Genomic DNA, 14,499 nt, shown 5'->3' with positions numbered 1-14,499 from the left:
GGAATATCTTATAGCCATTCGTTCATAGAGTGGCACTGCATTCCCAGCCGCAGCCATATGTCTAAACAGTGGACTTCGGGCGGAATGTAACTGCCACCAAGACACCGTGGCTACTGAACGGAATGCCCAAAGTGCCTCTCCGCATTTGGTAGGATGGTCTTATACTTTTAGCTGAGGAGACAGGAGCAGCGGAGCATGCTCTTTTGTGCTCATAAGAGCAGCAGTAGGTAGGTCATAGAGTAAGGCACGATGGGCTATATCTACATGCTGTTTATTTCCCCTGAGGCCATTTTTCCTGCTGATACCTCAAATGGGGATGTGCTGTGACACGGCCACAAGCATCTGCCTCCAGTAGACAGAAATGGAGGCGGCAAGGCAGCAGGTTCCACCTGTCTGTCTTTGTTTGAAGCTCCCCCCGCACCCCCCCCCCCGCCCCGTTTCCTGCTAGGCATTAGCACTAGAGGCTCCAGTGCGGTGAAGGATAAGGAAGGTTGGCATGTTGCTCTGTCGAGAACCACAGGCTGCTGCTCTGTGCGTAAGGAACTGACCTAATGCTCAAAGATGCAGTGAGCCAGACTGAAAGGCTCAGCACCTGTAAGCAAGATTGCCCCCGCAGGAGTGAGGGAGTGAAACCTTGCTAAAGACCAGCCTTTGCTGTGCAGAGACAAATGCAAAGCTCTCGCTTGAGAATTCTGGAGCTCCCGGATTCCCAGGGGGTACTTAAAGAGAGCTCCAACTCAAGGAGACAAAAGTACTGAAAGAAGCACTGCAGGGAAAGTGTGTTTCCTGTGTCAGGAAACAAAGTGGTCCCCTAGTTGAGAGTTTGCTTCCTGCTTGAGTCGTGGTAGGATCATTTCCGGAAAGCAGCTATTTGAGTCAGTGATACCCTTGTTGAAAAGCTTTTGAGGTTTGTCCTGTGAAAGTAGGGCAAAACATCGCGCAGAGCCCTACTTCTCCAACACGGCTGATTCTTGTCCTGTGGGGGTGGGGGTGGGGGCGCGGTGTGGAGGGTGGGAGAGGTGGGGTAGAAGTGCTGAGTGGGAGACTGGGGTGGGGGTGGGGATGGGGGTGGGGGCTGGGGGCACAAGACGAGATTAGCATCCAGGGGATTAGAAACCAGGGGTGCAGCCCATCATCCTTCCCTGCCATGTCCAGCACAGCCCAACAACAGAATTGCCCAGACTAAAACAGCAACAGTGTAGGGGTTGGGAACCCCAGAGTTAAAGTGATTAAAAAAACATGCTTTTAACTCTCTGCTTATCCCATCATACGCTCCATCAAGGAGCCAGCATTAGCCAGCTAGGAGCAACATCTAGGCAAGGGCGGAGCTAGAATCTGAATACACAGTTCTGATTGGCTACAGCTTTAATGCCCATCCAAGAGGATTATCGGATATTGATCAAGATTTGCATCCCATATCAATGCACACATGCCTTTTGCCTCAAGGTTTGCTTAATATCAAGTGTAAATTAATAAGTACAACATCTGTTAAAATACCACATAATGAAATTATGGCACTGATTGGTCTTCTATACAGGTCCACAAATTGAGGCCATGCTACTTGAAGACTCTAAGGATTGGCAGGCTTTTTATTTATTTTTTTGTCTTTTTGTTTTTTTGTTTTTTTGTTTTTTTCTGGAAAAAGCAGCTTCATGAAATAGAACTTGAAGGCTGAGTCAGGACTTCCCGTTCACTTCCAACTTCAGAAGGCCTGTCAGCCAGCGTCACACGTTGCCGTCACATAGGCCACCTTTCTGAACAGCATTGTTTGCTCCTTCGTGCCCTCTCCAGGATGTGGCCTTCTTCTGTGGCTTGGAAGCAAAAGTCTTCCTCCTCTCCACTGTCCTCTGAGAACATCTCTCCTTAATGTTTCTAACCAAGGTGGTCTTTCTGAGAGGCTAGAGTTTTTTCGTTCTTTCTAGAAAATCCCTAGTATCTACAGAATCTCTCATAGGACTACTCCATCTTGGTCTCTGATGACACACCATCCCAGAAAGCACCTGCAGTGCCATTCCCCCTGTAATTTGAGTGGGATCCTTGTGAGAATTGCCACCATCTGTTGGTTATGGGTTATATGTATCTTCCAGGTAACCGAGGCCTTCTTTTTGAATTTGGAGATGCTGCTAAGGGTGTGGAACTGACCGAAGCCACCCCGGGGTACAGGTGGCAGATAGTCCCTAATGCCAGTTCTCCATCTGGATTTTGGTCAAAGGAAGGGCAACCTTTCAGGTATGTTGTAGGTAAAGTGGGAACCCTAACTTAAGTGATCTAGGAGACAGGGGAGAAAGCAGTGATCTTTTTTAGGGGATCACTTGTCATGTGAACCAGTTCAACATGAAGAGGGGTTGGCAGTGTTCTCCACCACCGTGGGTCATTGTGCTGATCATATGACCTTTTGTAGCAGCACAACCAAATACAGACCAATGGGTAAAACCCATATTTCCTGTAACTCTAAAGCTGCTTTGGAGATAAGTGGTCTCGGCCGTGGTTCTCCATTGTCCTGTGCTATGGTCATGATCATCTGAGGGCTGGAACAGCTGCAAAGGGATTTGTAGATGTGTGGGGACCCAGATGCTGTGCTCATGCAGATGTGCTTGCTTTTTCTAGACTGCTCAGAATAACCCCATGGTGTTTCCATAATGAGGAGCAAAGGACAAGGGCTGCCATGTGCTGTCGCAGGGACCCAGGCCTCGTTTAGTCTCATCTGACTCTGTTCCTCTGTGTTCTAGAGCACGGCTCAGTGGATTCTTTGTGGCTCCAGAGACAAACAATTACACATTCTGGATCCAGGCAGACAGCCCAGCTTCCTTGCATTTCAGCTTTTCTGAGGAGCCAAGGACTAAGGTATTGCCCTCCTCTGGGTTACCTCTCTTATGCTCATTATCCTTTGCCCTTGAAAGAGTAAAGGATCAAAGATAGGGCTTCCCTGTTCTGTAGTTGTAAAGTGCCATTCTGAACTGGTCGACCATGAACATTAGTTGCTGGAAAGCAATTTGGATGACTATAATGGTACTGTAAGCCCAACATTAAGCTACAGTTGTATAGCTTTGCCAGTAATACTTATCTCTGTGAAATATGCATATCTCCATTCTCGAGATGAGAAAATGGAGGCTTTGAAGGATTGTTTGGCCTGCTCAGGACCACTTGAATAAGAGAAGCATTCACAATTCAAAATCAGATTGGTCTGACTCTAAAACGTGGGCTTTTCCCCATTGTTTGGGTTAGCACCGTGTGGGGATCTAGTCCCAGCCTTGTGCCTTTAGAAAGCCACCAACATCCACTGGTGCCTTTGGCAGAGACCCACAGTGTTCTGCATAGTCCCCCTGACAGTGATTTGCTCTTGACGGTGTTCTTAGCCACAATTGCCCATTCTGCTGATCACACAACCTTTTGTAGTTCCACAGCCAAATACCGACCAACTTGGAGAAAGTCATGGATTTTGATGAGCTTAGTGCCATTCCAGGTCTTTCAAGAGCTTAATAATATCTACTTACAGCATCACACAGACATAGGGTGTTAGGGCAGGCACTGTTCCAAATACTATGAGAGAAAGAGAGAGAGAGAGAGAGAGAGAGAGAGAGAGAGAGAGAGAGAGAGAGAGGGAGAGAGAGAGGGAAGGAGAGAGAGAGAGGGAAGGAGAGAGAGAGAGGGAGAGAGAGAGAGAGGGAAGGAGAGAGAGAGAGAGAGAGAGAGAGAGAGAGAGAGAGAGAGAGAGAGGGAAGGAGAGAGGGGGGGGGAAGAAGCGGAGAAGCACCACAAAGCCACAGGACGAAAGTGAATGGGCTAAGTTGTTGGAAAGTGCTGAATACTTAGTAGCTTTTCAACTGCTCATTATTTGAGAACAAAAATGAAAAAAATGCATGGGAAATTCAGTGTTGTCCCTGCTTGGCTTTTCTGGGCACAGGTAGAAGCAGCCTCTGTTGCGGTTGGGACTGCTGACTGGTTTGACTCTTGGGAGCAGAATAGGAACAAAGGGAGCTGGCAACAGAAGACGGCTAAGCTAGAACTGCGGGGCGGAGCCAAGTACTACTTGGAAGCAGAGCAGCATGGGATAGGCCCCAGCCGGGGGATGAGAATTGGTGTCCAGATCCACAACACCTGGCTCAATCCCGATGTGGTCAACACTTACCTTCTGGAGAAGCACCAGATCCAAGCCCGATCCCAGAGACTTCCAGAAATACAGGTCTGTGTGTCTTTCTAGTCCCTTAAAAGTGAGCCACGGGAAGAGTGGAGCCTTCCTCAGGGGAAGGGCAACCAGCTTAGAGTAAGGGAACCTGCGTCAAAATTGCAATTCTTCTGCCACAGATGTAGGATATAGGGTCTTGAAGATCAAAATTATTTTCATTGAAAAAGAAACATTATTATTTATGTGACTTGCTTGTAGGCGCCAAGCCTTATGTTCAGAGGTCAGAGGACAATTTTCAGGGATTGGTTTTTTTCCTTCCACGGTGTGAGTCTCTGATACTCATCACAGGTGGTCAGGCTCAGCAGAATGCACTTTGACTTACTGAGCCTTCTTACTGGACTCATGAATGTATTTTTAAAATGTAATCTTATTGAGATAATAAGGACACCCTCTAACTAGATAGGACTCCTAGTGAAGGGAGGGGAACACCAACCCACAAAAACTTCGACTCAGAATTAACCTTGCTTACAAGATGTGCAGGAATAAAGACAAAGCAGAGATTGAAGGAATGTTCAATCAATGCCTGGCCCAACTTGAGACCTGCCCTATGGGAGAGAGCCAACCCCTGATACCATTAATGATACTCTGCTATGCTCGAAGACAGGAGCGTAGCATAGCTGTCCTATGAGAACCCAGTGCCGGATCCAAATAGATGTCAGACTCACTGACAAACATTAGACAGAGTGTAGGGAGTCGTGTGGAAAAATGGAGGAATGGATAGGAGGACCTGGGCATGACAGGCGCTCCACAAAAAGACCAACGAGCCAAATAACCAGGGCCCAGAGGGGCTTGCCAAGACTGAAGCTCCAACCAAGGACCCTCAGTGATTTTTGTTTCTCTTGACTTTTTAGATGTTGAATGTGTCAGGTAATGGAAGCTTTTTCCTTACTTGGGGCAATGTCTCTAGCCAGTCAGTTCCTGCAAATGCCACAGCCCAACAGGTGAGGGTCTTCTTCCACTAAATGATGTGAGCATGAGAGTTTTCAGGGGTGGCTTTTAGGCCTGGTATTTGAACGACCGACTGCAATTTTATTCATCTTGATAGATCCAAGCCGCCGTGGAGGAGTTGCTTGTGGCGCGATGCAACCTGACGCCGGTTTCAGCTCGTGTTCTTGTCCAGCTGGGGTTTGAGCAAGGTGTCTCCTGAGTTGACCTCTTCTGCTTTTCTCTTCTATTACTGCCTCCCTTTTCTTTCTTTCTTTCTTTCTTTCTTTCTTTCTTTCTTTCTTTCTTTCTTTCATGACATAGCAGCAATTTCTGTTTCTTGACCAAAATGGTAATAGAATCAAATAAAAACATGGACACTTGATGTGGATGGAGTGGGCGGGAGCTTAGGTGTGCAGGAGAGAGAGAGATGCTTGGGATGTGTGTCAACCAAAGAAGTAATCTTCCTGACAATTTGGTGGAAGGAAACACTGCCCAGAGACTTTATTCTAAACAGGGTATACAACATTAAAAAAAATCTTGTTAAGTTCAAAGTTGAAATGCTTATCAATGATTTTTGTGTGTGTGATGATGGAGATCAAAAGCAAAGTCTTTGCAGGTGTTCCTCCGGAGCTCTTCAGTTGAGCCGCACTGACACCCCTTTTCTTATAAAAAACATTTTGAGACAGATTCTCATTGAGTTGTTCATATCAGCCTTGGACTTGTGACGGTCCTATCTCAGCCTCCCAAGTAGCTGGGACTGCAGGCGTGCAGCACCGTTTCTAGCTGATACAAGAAAATCATTACGTGAGAATGTAGACAAGAAATTCTTAAATATGTGTTACTGTGCTTTATTGACATCCCCCATCACTGGACAAAACATTCTGAAGATTATTCCTAAAGTGAACTAAAATGTTTTATTGAGGGGCTAGGAGAATGGCTCTGGTTAAGCATATTTACTCTTCTTCCTTTGGACTCAGGTTCAGTGGCCAGCACCCACTCCATCCCAGGTGATCTGATACCCTCTCTTGATTGACATCCATTACCTCCTACACGCGAATGGTACATTGATAATCACCGAGGCACACTTACACATACAACAAATAAATGAACAATTAGTTTTTTTTCTATTGCCATTCCCTTTCTCTTTCTTCTCAATGGTGTTTCCTATCTTGGCACATAGAGAAGATGGCATCCGTATTCCACATTCTGTGGCAGCCAGAGAGTTGTTTCTCATAGCTGGAGCCTTCTAGTAAGAAGGTGCTAGGCCTCTGAACTCTTTCCACCTCTTTCTAGGCTGAGGAGGCTGATGTTGCTCTTCATTTCCTGTACACATCCTGCCGTGTTTCATGGCTATGCCTCTGTTCCTGTTTATTTGAATTATGTGCAGGCCTAGAAGGTTCCAGCTCTGATGGGGTCCTCACCCGTTCAACGGAACCCTTCTGTGGCAGATTCAGCCTTGGTCAACTGCGACACCTTACCCTAAAGCCCTCAGCTGCCAGCAAGGGCTATCGACTGGATGAATACCCATACGTGAGTGTCTATTTTCATATTTGAGCTTGGCAGGTTGGGAGGAGTTGGCACTATTCTCTGGGCTGCAAAGTCAAATAACAGAAGCACCAGGGAATGGTTTTTGTAATTAGTATAGCACGTGTTGCGTTAGCGTTTTACATTTCTTAGGTGCTTCTCCAGGCTCCTACCTCTACGTCGCTACTTGAGAATGTTGCTGTTAGCTAGGAGGCCTATGCATTTTTTTTTTGTCAGATATTTTCTTTGCTCTCTAAGCTGGAGAAATAGTGCAAATCTTTCAGACAGACACTGGTTTTGAGGTCTAATTCTACATCCTGTGTGCTTTTAATATCTTACTTATGTACAACCTGTCTTAAGACTTATTCATCTCTAAAATGGCTAACGTTGTGGTCCAGCTCTCAGGAATGTGGCGAAGATTAATTCGATAATATAGTAAAATGTTTTGTAGCAGCAAGGACTCATCTGAAGGTCGTTATCATTATCCTTGTTGCAATTAATGTAAGTAACTAGTGGATTGACGGAAATACCTACCACCATTTCTGTTTCTTTAATTAAAAAAAATATACATTAGTGCTGTATTTACATAAATTTCAATTCCTCTTGTGTTACTGTACTCCTTCTCAAATTCATAATTTGTTGTTAATTATTACACACACACACACACACACACACACACACACACACCCTTCTGAGTTTATTTAATATTGTCCATGTGCCTATGCATTTGTAGCTGGCCATTTGTGATTGGATAGCCTATCAGAGGGCTAGTCTGAGGAAGACTGATTTTTTTCCCTCTCTCAGCAGCCCTTAGCTGCCTGTAGGTCTTCATCTATGGTTGGGACTTGAGGTTGCCTCATCCACATTTGGAATGGTACCTGGTCTTACCATTGTGCAGGCCTTTTTCGGGATATCATATTGTTGGGGTTTCATGGGTGCAGCTTAGCTGTCACATATAAAAGATGCCATCTGTAGCAGACATTCTGGCCCTTTGGGTCGTCACATATTTCTGCCCCCTCCTCCAAAATGTTTCTTGAGCTTTAGGTACAGGCTTGTGTTGTAGATACATCAGCCCAGGTTGGGCACTCCATGCTCAGTTGTTTTCTGCATTTTGACTAGTTGTAGATATTTGTGGTGGTCTCTGGCTGCAGCAGGAAGATGCTTCTTTGGCGAGGGGTGAGAGCTACATTTATCCGTGGTACAAGGATAATTATTTACAATGTAAAATTATAAATAAACGATAGTTATTTATAATTATTACATAATAATCACACTGGTTTACAAAAGTTGACCCAATTCCTGAACACTTATATTCTTAAAAATTATTTTTTTCATGAGTATGGGTATTTTTCATGTACCTATTTTCATATGCGTACAGGTGACTGTGGAAGCCAGAAGAGATCTTCAGTTTCTCTTCTATATTTTCATGTGACTGTGAGCCACCATGTGTGTGCTAGAAATTGAACCTAGGTGCTCTGGAAGAGCTGCTAGTGCTCTTAACTGCTAAGCCATCTCTCCAGCCCCTCTCCAATACTTGTTACATTCTTGCTTTGGTAGCTCTTCCATTTTCATAAACAGGTGCAGCCCATTGGTTCTGGAAACCAAAGTCAGTGCTTACGGGATCGCAGAGGTCATGATAATCTGCTTTCTTCCCAGCTGAGCTGTATTGGGAGTTGGACTAGCTGGCTTAGGTTAGGGCCCCATCCATCTTCAACCTCTTCGCTATTGCAGGAGAATTCTAATGGGTACATTTGCCCTTTAGGGGAGAGTTGGAAATGCATAGAATTATATTTGTTTGTCATAAGGGGAGAAATGTTATAGACATTTAGTAAGCAGACTCCAGGATGCTGCTAAATGTCCCATACTGTAGAAGACAACTTTCTCAACGGTTACCCTGCTCCCTCAAAGGCAAGTATGTGGGGTGTGGAAATTCCTCCTCTAAGGACTTCTAACCAGGATTTGTACTGAGTTTAGAAATCAAGTATGCTGGGAATTAGAGTAGAAGAAAGGCTAGGACAGGGCCAGTGACTTGCTGAAAGCCCACAGGTGCTTGAGTTAAGGTAGGGAGTTTATAGTTGATACGTTGTAAAACCCTCATTGCTGAGCCTAGTGCTAGACGTTGAAAAAGTTCTCCATTGATTATCATTTTCTCTTGGCCTCAGAGATAGTAGTAGCTGTGTTATTTTCTGTCTTTGTTGAGGAAGTAAAGAATAACACTTTGTGCTTCCTGCTGGACTAGAAGCCGGAGGAAGACAGGACTCAGACTCTTGCATAACATGTAGCAAGGTCTTGTCCCATCCTGTCTGGATTCTGGCAGTGTTGAATTGAAGGGCATATCTGCTATCCACAGCTCTGCCTTGCATACAGAGGCCACACGAATAGGACCTTGAAGATGGTTGCTTCTTTCATATTTGGCTTCCAAAATACCATGAAGAATGCCACCTGTGAGTGGAGTCTCACGGAACCCTGCCCTGAGAGGTAACGATGATGGGAAGGTGTGGTGGATTCTGCCTCCTGGAGGGTGGATTGGTTGTCTTGGAGACAATGGTCCAGGTGAATCCTGAGTTTCCCATTTGGGCCTCAGATAATAACTCAGGGCTTTGAGATGATTCTACCTGGCATAGCAGTTTGACTTGAGAGACAGTGTTATGACTATAGGAGTTTGACAGAATCCTAGCCTCACCTTTGGGATAGAACTTTCAAGACATTCTTTGACCTGCTAGATGAGAAGGTACTGGGGCCCTGAGAATCTGCGCTTGACCTAAATGCATCTAGCTAGTGGGTCTGTAATAAAATTAAGGTACACCGGTCTGTTGATTCTGTTTTCTATCTGAACATTTCTCACGGGTCCTCACGTTGTTTTAGACTTCAGTGAACAAGCAAATACCCAGGATGGTCCTGTGGTTAGAGCCTGGCATTTAATCTGTTTAAGATGCATAATTACATTGTTATCTGAAAGTGCTGCTGATGCCTAGTATCCTGAATGACTGACTGACTTGAAATGTGACTCACCTTAGTATAGATGAAGGTGGGTTGAGCCTGGGGCATAGGGAGCTGCCTGGTTCTTGCCTTAAGGGCCTGAAGGCCCTACTCAGAGGCTGACCCTCTGCTCTGCTTTGGCAGCTGGCAGTTCACTTGCGTTAACCTCTGGGACACATGTGTGCGTCGCTCTGAGGGTCTCCAGTCTTCTCTGGCAAACATCCCATTTCTGGTCCGTCGGATTGACATCTTCCCTGTGGTCCCGGAGGCAGGCCTGCTCTATGTGGATGAGATCATCCTTGCAGACACAAATGTAACAGGTGAGCACCACATCTGCTGTTCTCTCGGGCCTGCCTGTCAAATGCCTACCTCACGCTTTCACACTAGAGATTGCTCTTCTTTTCCAAAGGACAGAATGGGTGATTCTTCAACTCACCTGCCTTGGTTTGAAGGCAGATGGAGTTAGGCGTGTGTGCCCTTACTTCTATGTCTGTCTGTCTGTCTCTGTGTCTGTCTCTCTGTCTCTCTTTCCTGCTTATCTCACAATTTTATCTTGCTTTTTGGGCATTTACTCTTACTTTCCCACTTTACTACTTTCTGACTTGGAAGATTTAAATGTTTTCATATGTAAAATGGGTATAATAAAGATTATTATACCAATAAAGACATCAAAATTAACCAATGGTTAATATGAAGTTACCATTTATGTACTTTATGTACCTTATGTACTTAAAATTGTGATTGTTACTATGTTAGGCCCCTCAGGGTCTTCCTCTCTATTTACAGTGACTGTCATAGATAGTGCTGGAAGCAACACACAACATTTGCTGTTATATATGGCCTAATGGTCTGATCTAAGATTCTCCAGATAGACAGCTGGTGTTGCAGGGACCAAGATGTAATTTCTGTCCTTCCAGACTCCTGCCATGCAGTCTGAGTTCAGTTCTGATTCCTTTCCCCACAAAGTCCCATTTTAATCTCTCTTTAGGATAGTCTTCCTCCCTGTCTGTGCTGGCCGCTAGCTCTCAGAACACTGGGCTCATCCTGAAGAGCCCCACTGAGGTTGGCCATGCCTGAGCACCAATGGCCATAGCAAATGGCGCAGTTTCTCTCAGGGCCTCCAGCCTCCCAACTTTTGCTCCCTTTTCTATTCTGCCACATTTGTTTCTTGTTTCTTCCATCTCACCAGCTTTACACTCTATGGCATTGTCACTTGTCATTTTATTTACAAAATGGTCAACTTTTGAGCCTCTCTCCTAAAAATGGCAGACCCAAGAGGGGGTGGGTAAGAGATTGCAAGTGGCTGAGAGAAAGATCATCTTGAAATCACATCATCCTTTTAGATTTAAATTTTATTTTATTAATTATATATGTACATGCATGCATGGCCAGAGGACACCTTTGTGAAGTTGGTTTTCTCCTTCCACCTTTCAATGGGTTCTGGGGTTTGAAATCAGGTCCCTAGGCTTGCATGGCATGTGACTTTACCTGCAGAGTCAACTCGGTAGCATCCCCACCCTTTAAAATTTTTATATAATCTTTGATGCGAATCAAGATCCCATGTTTGATTTGTTTTATTGGCTTCACACTGACCCACTGCTAATTGCTCAAATTTTTCTCTGGCACAATGAAAATGATATTGTTCAGATATAAATTGTAATGATCAACCAAACTGGTGTCTAAGACAACTGGCAGATGTTTGTGATCCCAGGTACTGCCTAGATTTCCAGAGGGCTAAGGCATTCAGTATTTCATACATTTAAACACATTGTTTGGGAAACTCTAGATTAGATAGCAAGTGCCATTTCACTTCTTTCTCTCTTTATTACATGTCGTCTGTCCCTCTAAACCAGTGGTTCTCAACTTGTAGGTCACAGCCTTCTTAGGGTTCCATAGCATATTAGATATCCTGCCTATCAGATATTTACAAGTCATAATAGTAGCAAAATTATAGTTATGAAGTTGTATAAAATAATTTTATGTTTGGGGAATCACCACAACATGAGGAACTTTATCGAAGGGTCACAGCATTAAGAGTGTTGAGAACCACTGCTCTTCAAGCCCTTGCTGCCAAGGACCCAACTCCCTTTCTCACTGCCCTCACCTTTTCTAGAAGCATCCAGGGAAGAGGTGAGGAGCACAGGGACGAGGGAGACGTGAGGGCAAGAAAGAAGGCTGGGATCAGAGAAGCACTTTGCTTCCTTCTTTGTCAGGTTGCTCTGCTGGGACTAACTCCACCCACCTGAGTTTTAGTTAATGGCAATATGCACTACATAACTGAGCCCAATCATCATGATTAACAATATGCTGTTTGTCTAATCAATATACTGTGTACTCATATTATTCTGCTTAATAGCCTCTCTGGAAGTTCTTTGCATCTACAGTGGTAGCTTCCATTATTATTACTAACATCATCTTCATCATCATCATCATCATCATCATCATCATCATCATCATCATCTTTTTCATTTCAAAAGCACCTGAGACTGTCCTTTCATCTCTTGTCTATGTATAAGGAAACCAGGTCAAGAGGGGTTTATTCTCAAAGTGTTTCATGCTCTCCTTTCTCTCTGCCAGTGTATATAACCTGGATGAGGGAGAGAATGGAACCCAAAGATTCCTGACATGATCTCCTCAGCAGAGCTCATAATCAGACTGAGTACTTGCCCTGTGTCAGTGTTGCAGTAGGAATTGGGCATGCCAGACTTGGCATGGTGGCATATGGCTTTAATTTCAACCCTGGAGAGGCTGAGATAGGCAGATCTCTATTAGTTCAAGGGTAGCCTGGTCTGCGTAAGTTCCAGGATATCCAGGGCCACATAGGAGAACCTGTGTCATAAAACAAACAAACAAACAAACAAACAAACAAAATGGACGTGAAAAAAAATGAATAAGACAAGTATATTATTGCCCTTGAACTCTTTGTAATCTGAATTGGAAGAACTGTTGGGGAAAACTGTCTTTTACTCAGTGCCCAATGGGAAGACAAAGGGTATTGGAATGCTTTGTGGTCATTGAGGTCTGCAGTCTTACTGACCTACCTGCCCAAAAGATTTCTATTAGTCATATATGCCAGGATCCTTGCTTTAGAAAAGAGAAATATGAGCACGAGGGGCTAGGGGGTGGGGTGGGGGCCGGTGTTTATTAGCAGAGTGGCTGTCCAATGGAAGTGGGAAAGCAGGATTTGACTTTGCATGTTTCTGCACACACGTCATTTCATAAACATTTGGATTGCTGGCCTAGTACATTCCTCAGGTGCATGGCGTCCTTAGGGAGGACCGTCTGTCTGTGTGTCACTCAAGTTTCCAGAGCACGTGGGAAGGAAGGGGTGACTGTTACCTGCACAATAGAACGTGGGGGGTGTTCTATGAGGTGTTTGGCTGGCAAGGGCTTATTTTTCATTTTATTTTTTTGCTGCGGAGTTGAGTTGATCTTTGTCTTCCTATACCACGGCATTATTCTCCTCTTGATAATAAGCTGAATGTGGTCCTGTCGCCCCTGCCCCCCGCCCCACACTTTTCTGACTGACTTCACCATCTCCAGCCCAGATATGTCCACTTTACAAGTCACCTTTATCTTGAGTTTTTTGGTACTAATGGGACTCCTGGTTTCTAGTTTCTCAAGCTGATTCTGCACTGGCCAGCCCAGGTGGGAATCTGGTGGAGTCTGTCTCTGTGGTGGGATTTCCTCCAGTCTACGGCGTAACCTTCTGGTTGGCAGGATGCGGCTCAGAGCTCCCTCTCATCACTGTGTGGTAAGGGGTGGTTTTCCTAGATGGGTCTCTTTTCTGTACTCACAGCTGGCTATGGTGCACACAGGCACAGCTTTTATTCGGACAGGAAAACTCCTTAGCTTACTGTTTAAGGCAATCGTCTCATCTCATCTCAAGTGTGATGTGTTGACTCAAGTGGAGATTTTTTTAAAAAGACAATACGCTGGGGGACCCAGTAGGTTTGGGGTAGGGTCTGAAAATTTACATTTTCAATAACCTAGTGGTGGCCAGCAAAGTTTATGAACCTATTTCTATTGAATTTGTTTTAAGCTAGTTTAATTTTTATGCTGATCAGAGTAAACACTGTTTTCCATTTATTCCCCTAAGTGCAGTCCCAGTGTCTTTCAAGCAGTGTAAGAAACAAAAGTAGACATTTCTGAGAACTTGCCAGCAGATGGCACTAGAGCATCACAAGCCTGGCTTCTCAGTGGCACCTTGTTCCTAGCTGTAGTTGACTAAGGTTCAGCCTCTTTGAAGTTCCAGGACCATATGTATTGCTATTCTTTCAATTTCTACTTAAACTCAGCAGGATCAGCAGAATTGAAATATCCTGCCTTGTATATACTGTGTGCACTCTATATACACATGTGTATAAATATACAAATATCTTGTACACACACACACGCATGCACGCACATGTTCTCACCATATTGGATGGCTCTCAATTATTAACTATGAAATACTAAAACTAATCTGTGTTACTGTGTTAAAGGTTCATTCTCAGAGTATTCCCAATGACCTTCCACTCAGCATTTTCCTCAAGTCCCTGGGCCACGAAGGAAAAGAGCCAGGCTTCTCTGGGGCCTACCTTACAAAGAGCCTCAGCTCCATACATGATCAGAGGTCTAACGTCATAAGGCTCTGTCCCCAGGGGCTAGGATTTCAACCTGTGACCTTTGTGTCTGTGAAGGAAGGACAGCTAGTCAGCTCAGGGCAGTGACTGGACAGTGTACCATCTCAGGTCATGCTGCAGTTATTCGGATCCATTTGTTTATCAAAAGTAGCCCCTCCCCCCCCCCCCCCCCCGGCAGTGTGTGTAGATGCTTCAGCAAAAGGTGCTGGGGCGGGGGGGGGGGCATTTATGAACCACGGCACATTGACTCTGGGTATG

The 14,499-nt window shown here is 44.9% G+C and overlaps 1 protein-coding gene across 7 annotated transcripts in view; it reads left to right on the top strand.

Moving 5' to 3' along the window:
• Positions 1-14,499, top strand: part of PKHD1 (PKHD1 ciliary IPT domain containing fibrocystin/polyductin) — a 443,479-nt gene that overhangs the window by 27,474 nt on the left and 401,506 nt on the right. For all 7 annotated transcript variants that reach the window (XM_084755074.1, XM_084755077.1, XM_084755075.1 and 4 more), the window contains 9 exons: positions 2,088-2,229; positions 2,730-2,844; positions 3,905-4,183; positions 5,038-5,127; positions 5,232-5,322; positions 6,501-6,643; positions 8,988-9,115; positions 9,761-9,936; positions 13,232-13,370. In XM_084755074.1, the coding sequence (XP_084611200.1) occupies positions 2,088-2,229; positions 2,730-2,844; positions 3,905-4,183; positions 5,038-5,127; positions 5,232-5,322; positions 6,501-6,643; positions 8,988-9,115; positions 9,761-9,936; positions 13,232-13,370 (1,303 nt within the window). The remainder of the gene's footprint in view (positions 1-2,087; positions 2,230-2,729; positions 2,845-3,904; positions 4,184-5,037; positions 5,128-5,231; positions 5,323-6,500; positions 6,644-8,987; positions 9,116-9,760; positions 9,937-13,231; positions 13,371-14,499) is intronic.

Source organism: Acomys minous (genome assembly GCF_964271855.1).
Source record: "Acomys minous genome assembly, chromosome: 13".
Classification (NCBI taxonomy): Eukaryota; Metazoa; Chordata; class Mammalia; order Rodentia; family Muridae; genus Acomys; species Acomys minous.
The sequence above is the reverse complement of the archived record's forward strand: the minus strand, read 5'-3'. Positions and strand labels throughout refer to the sequence as shown.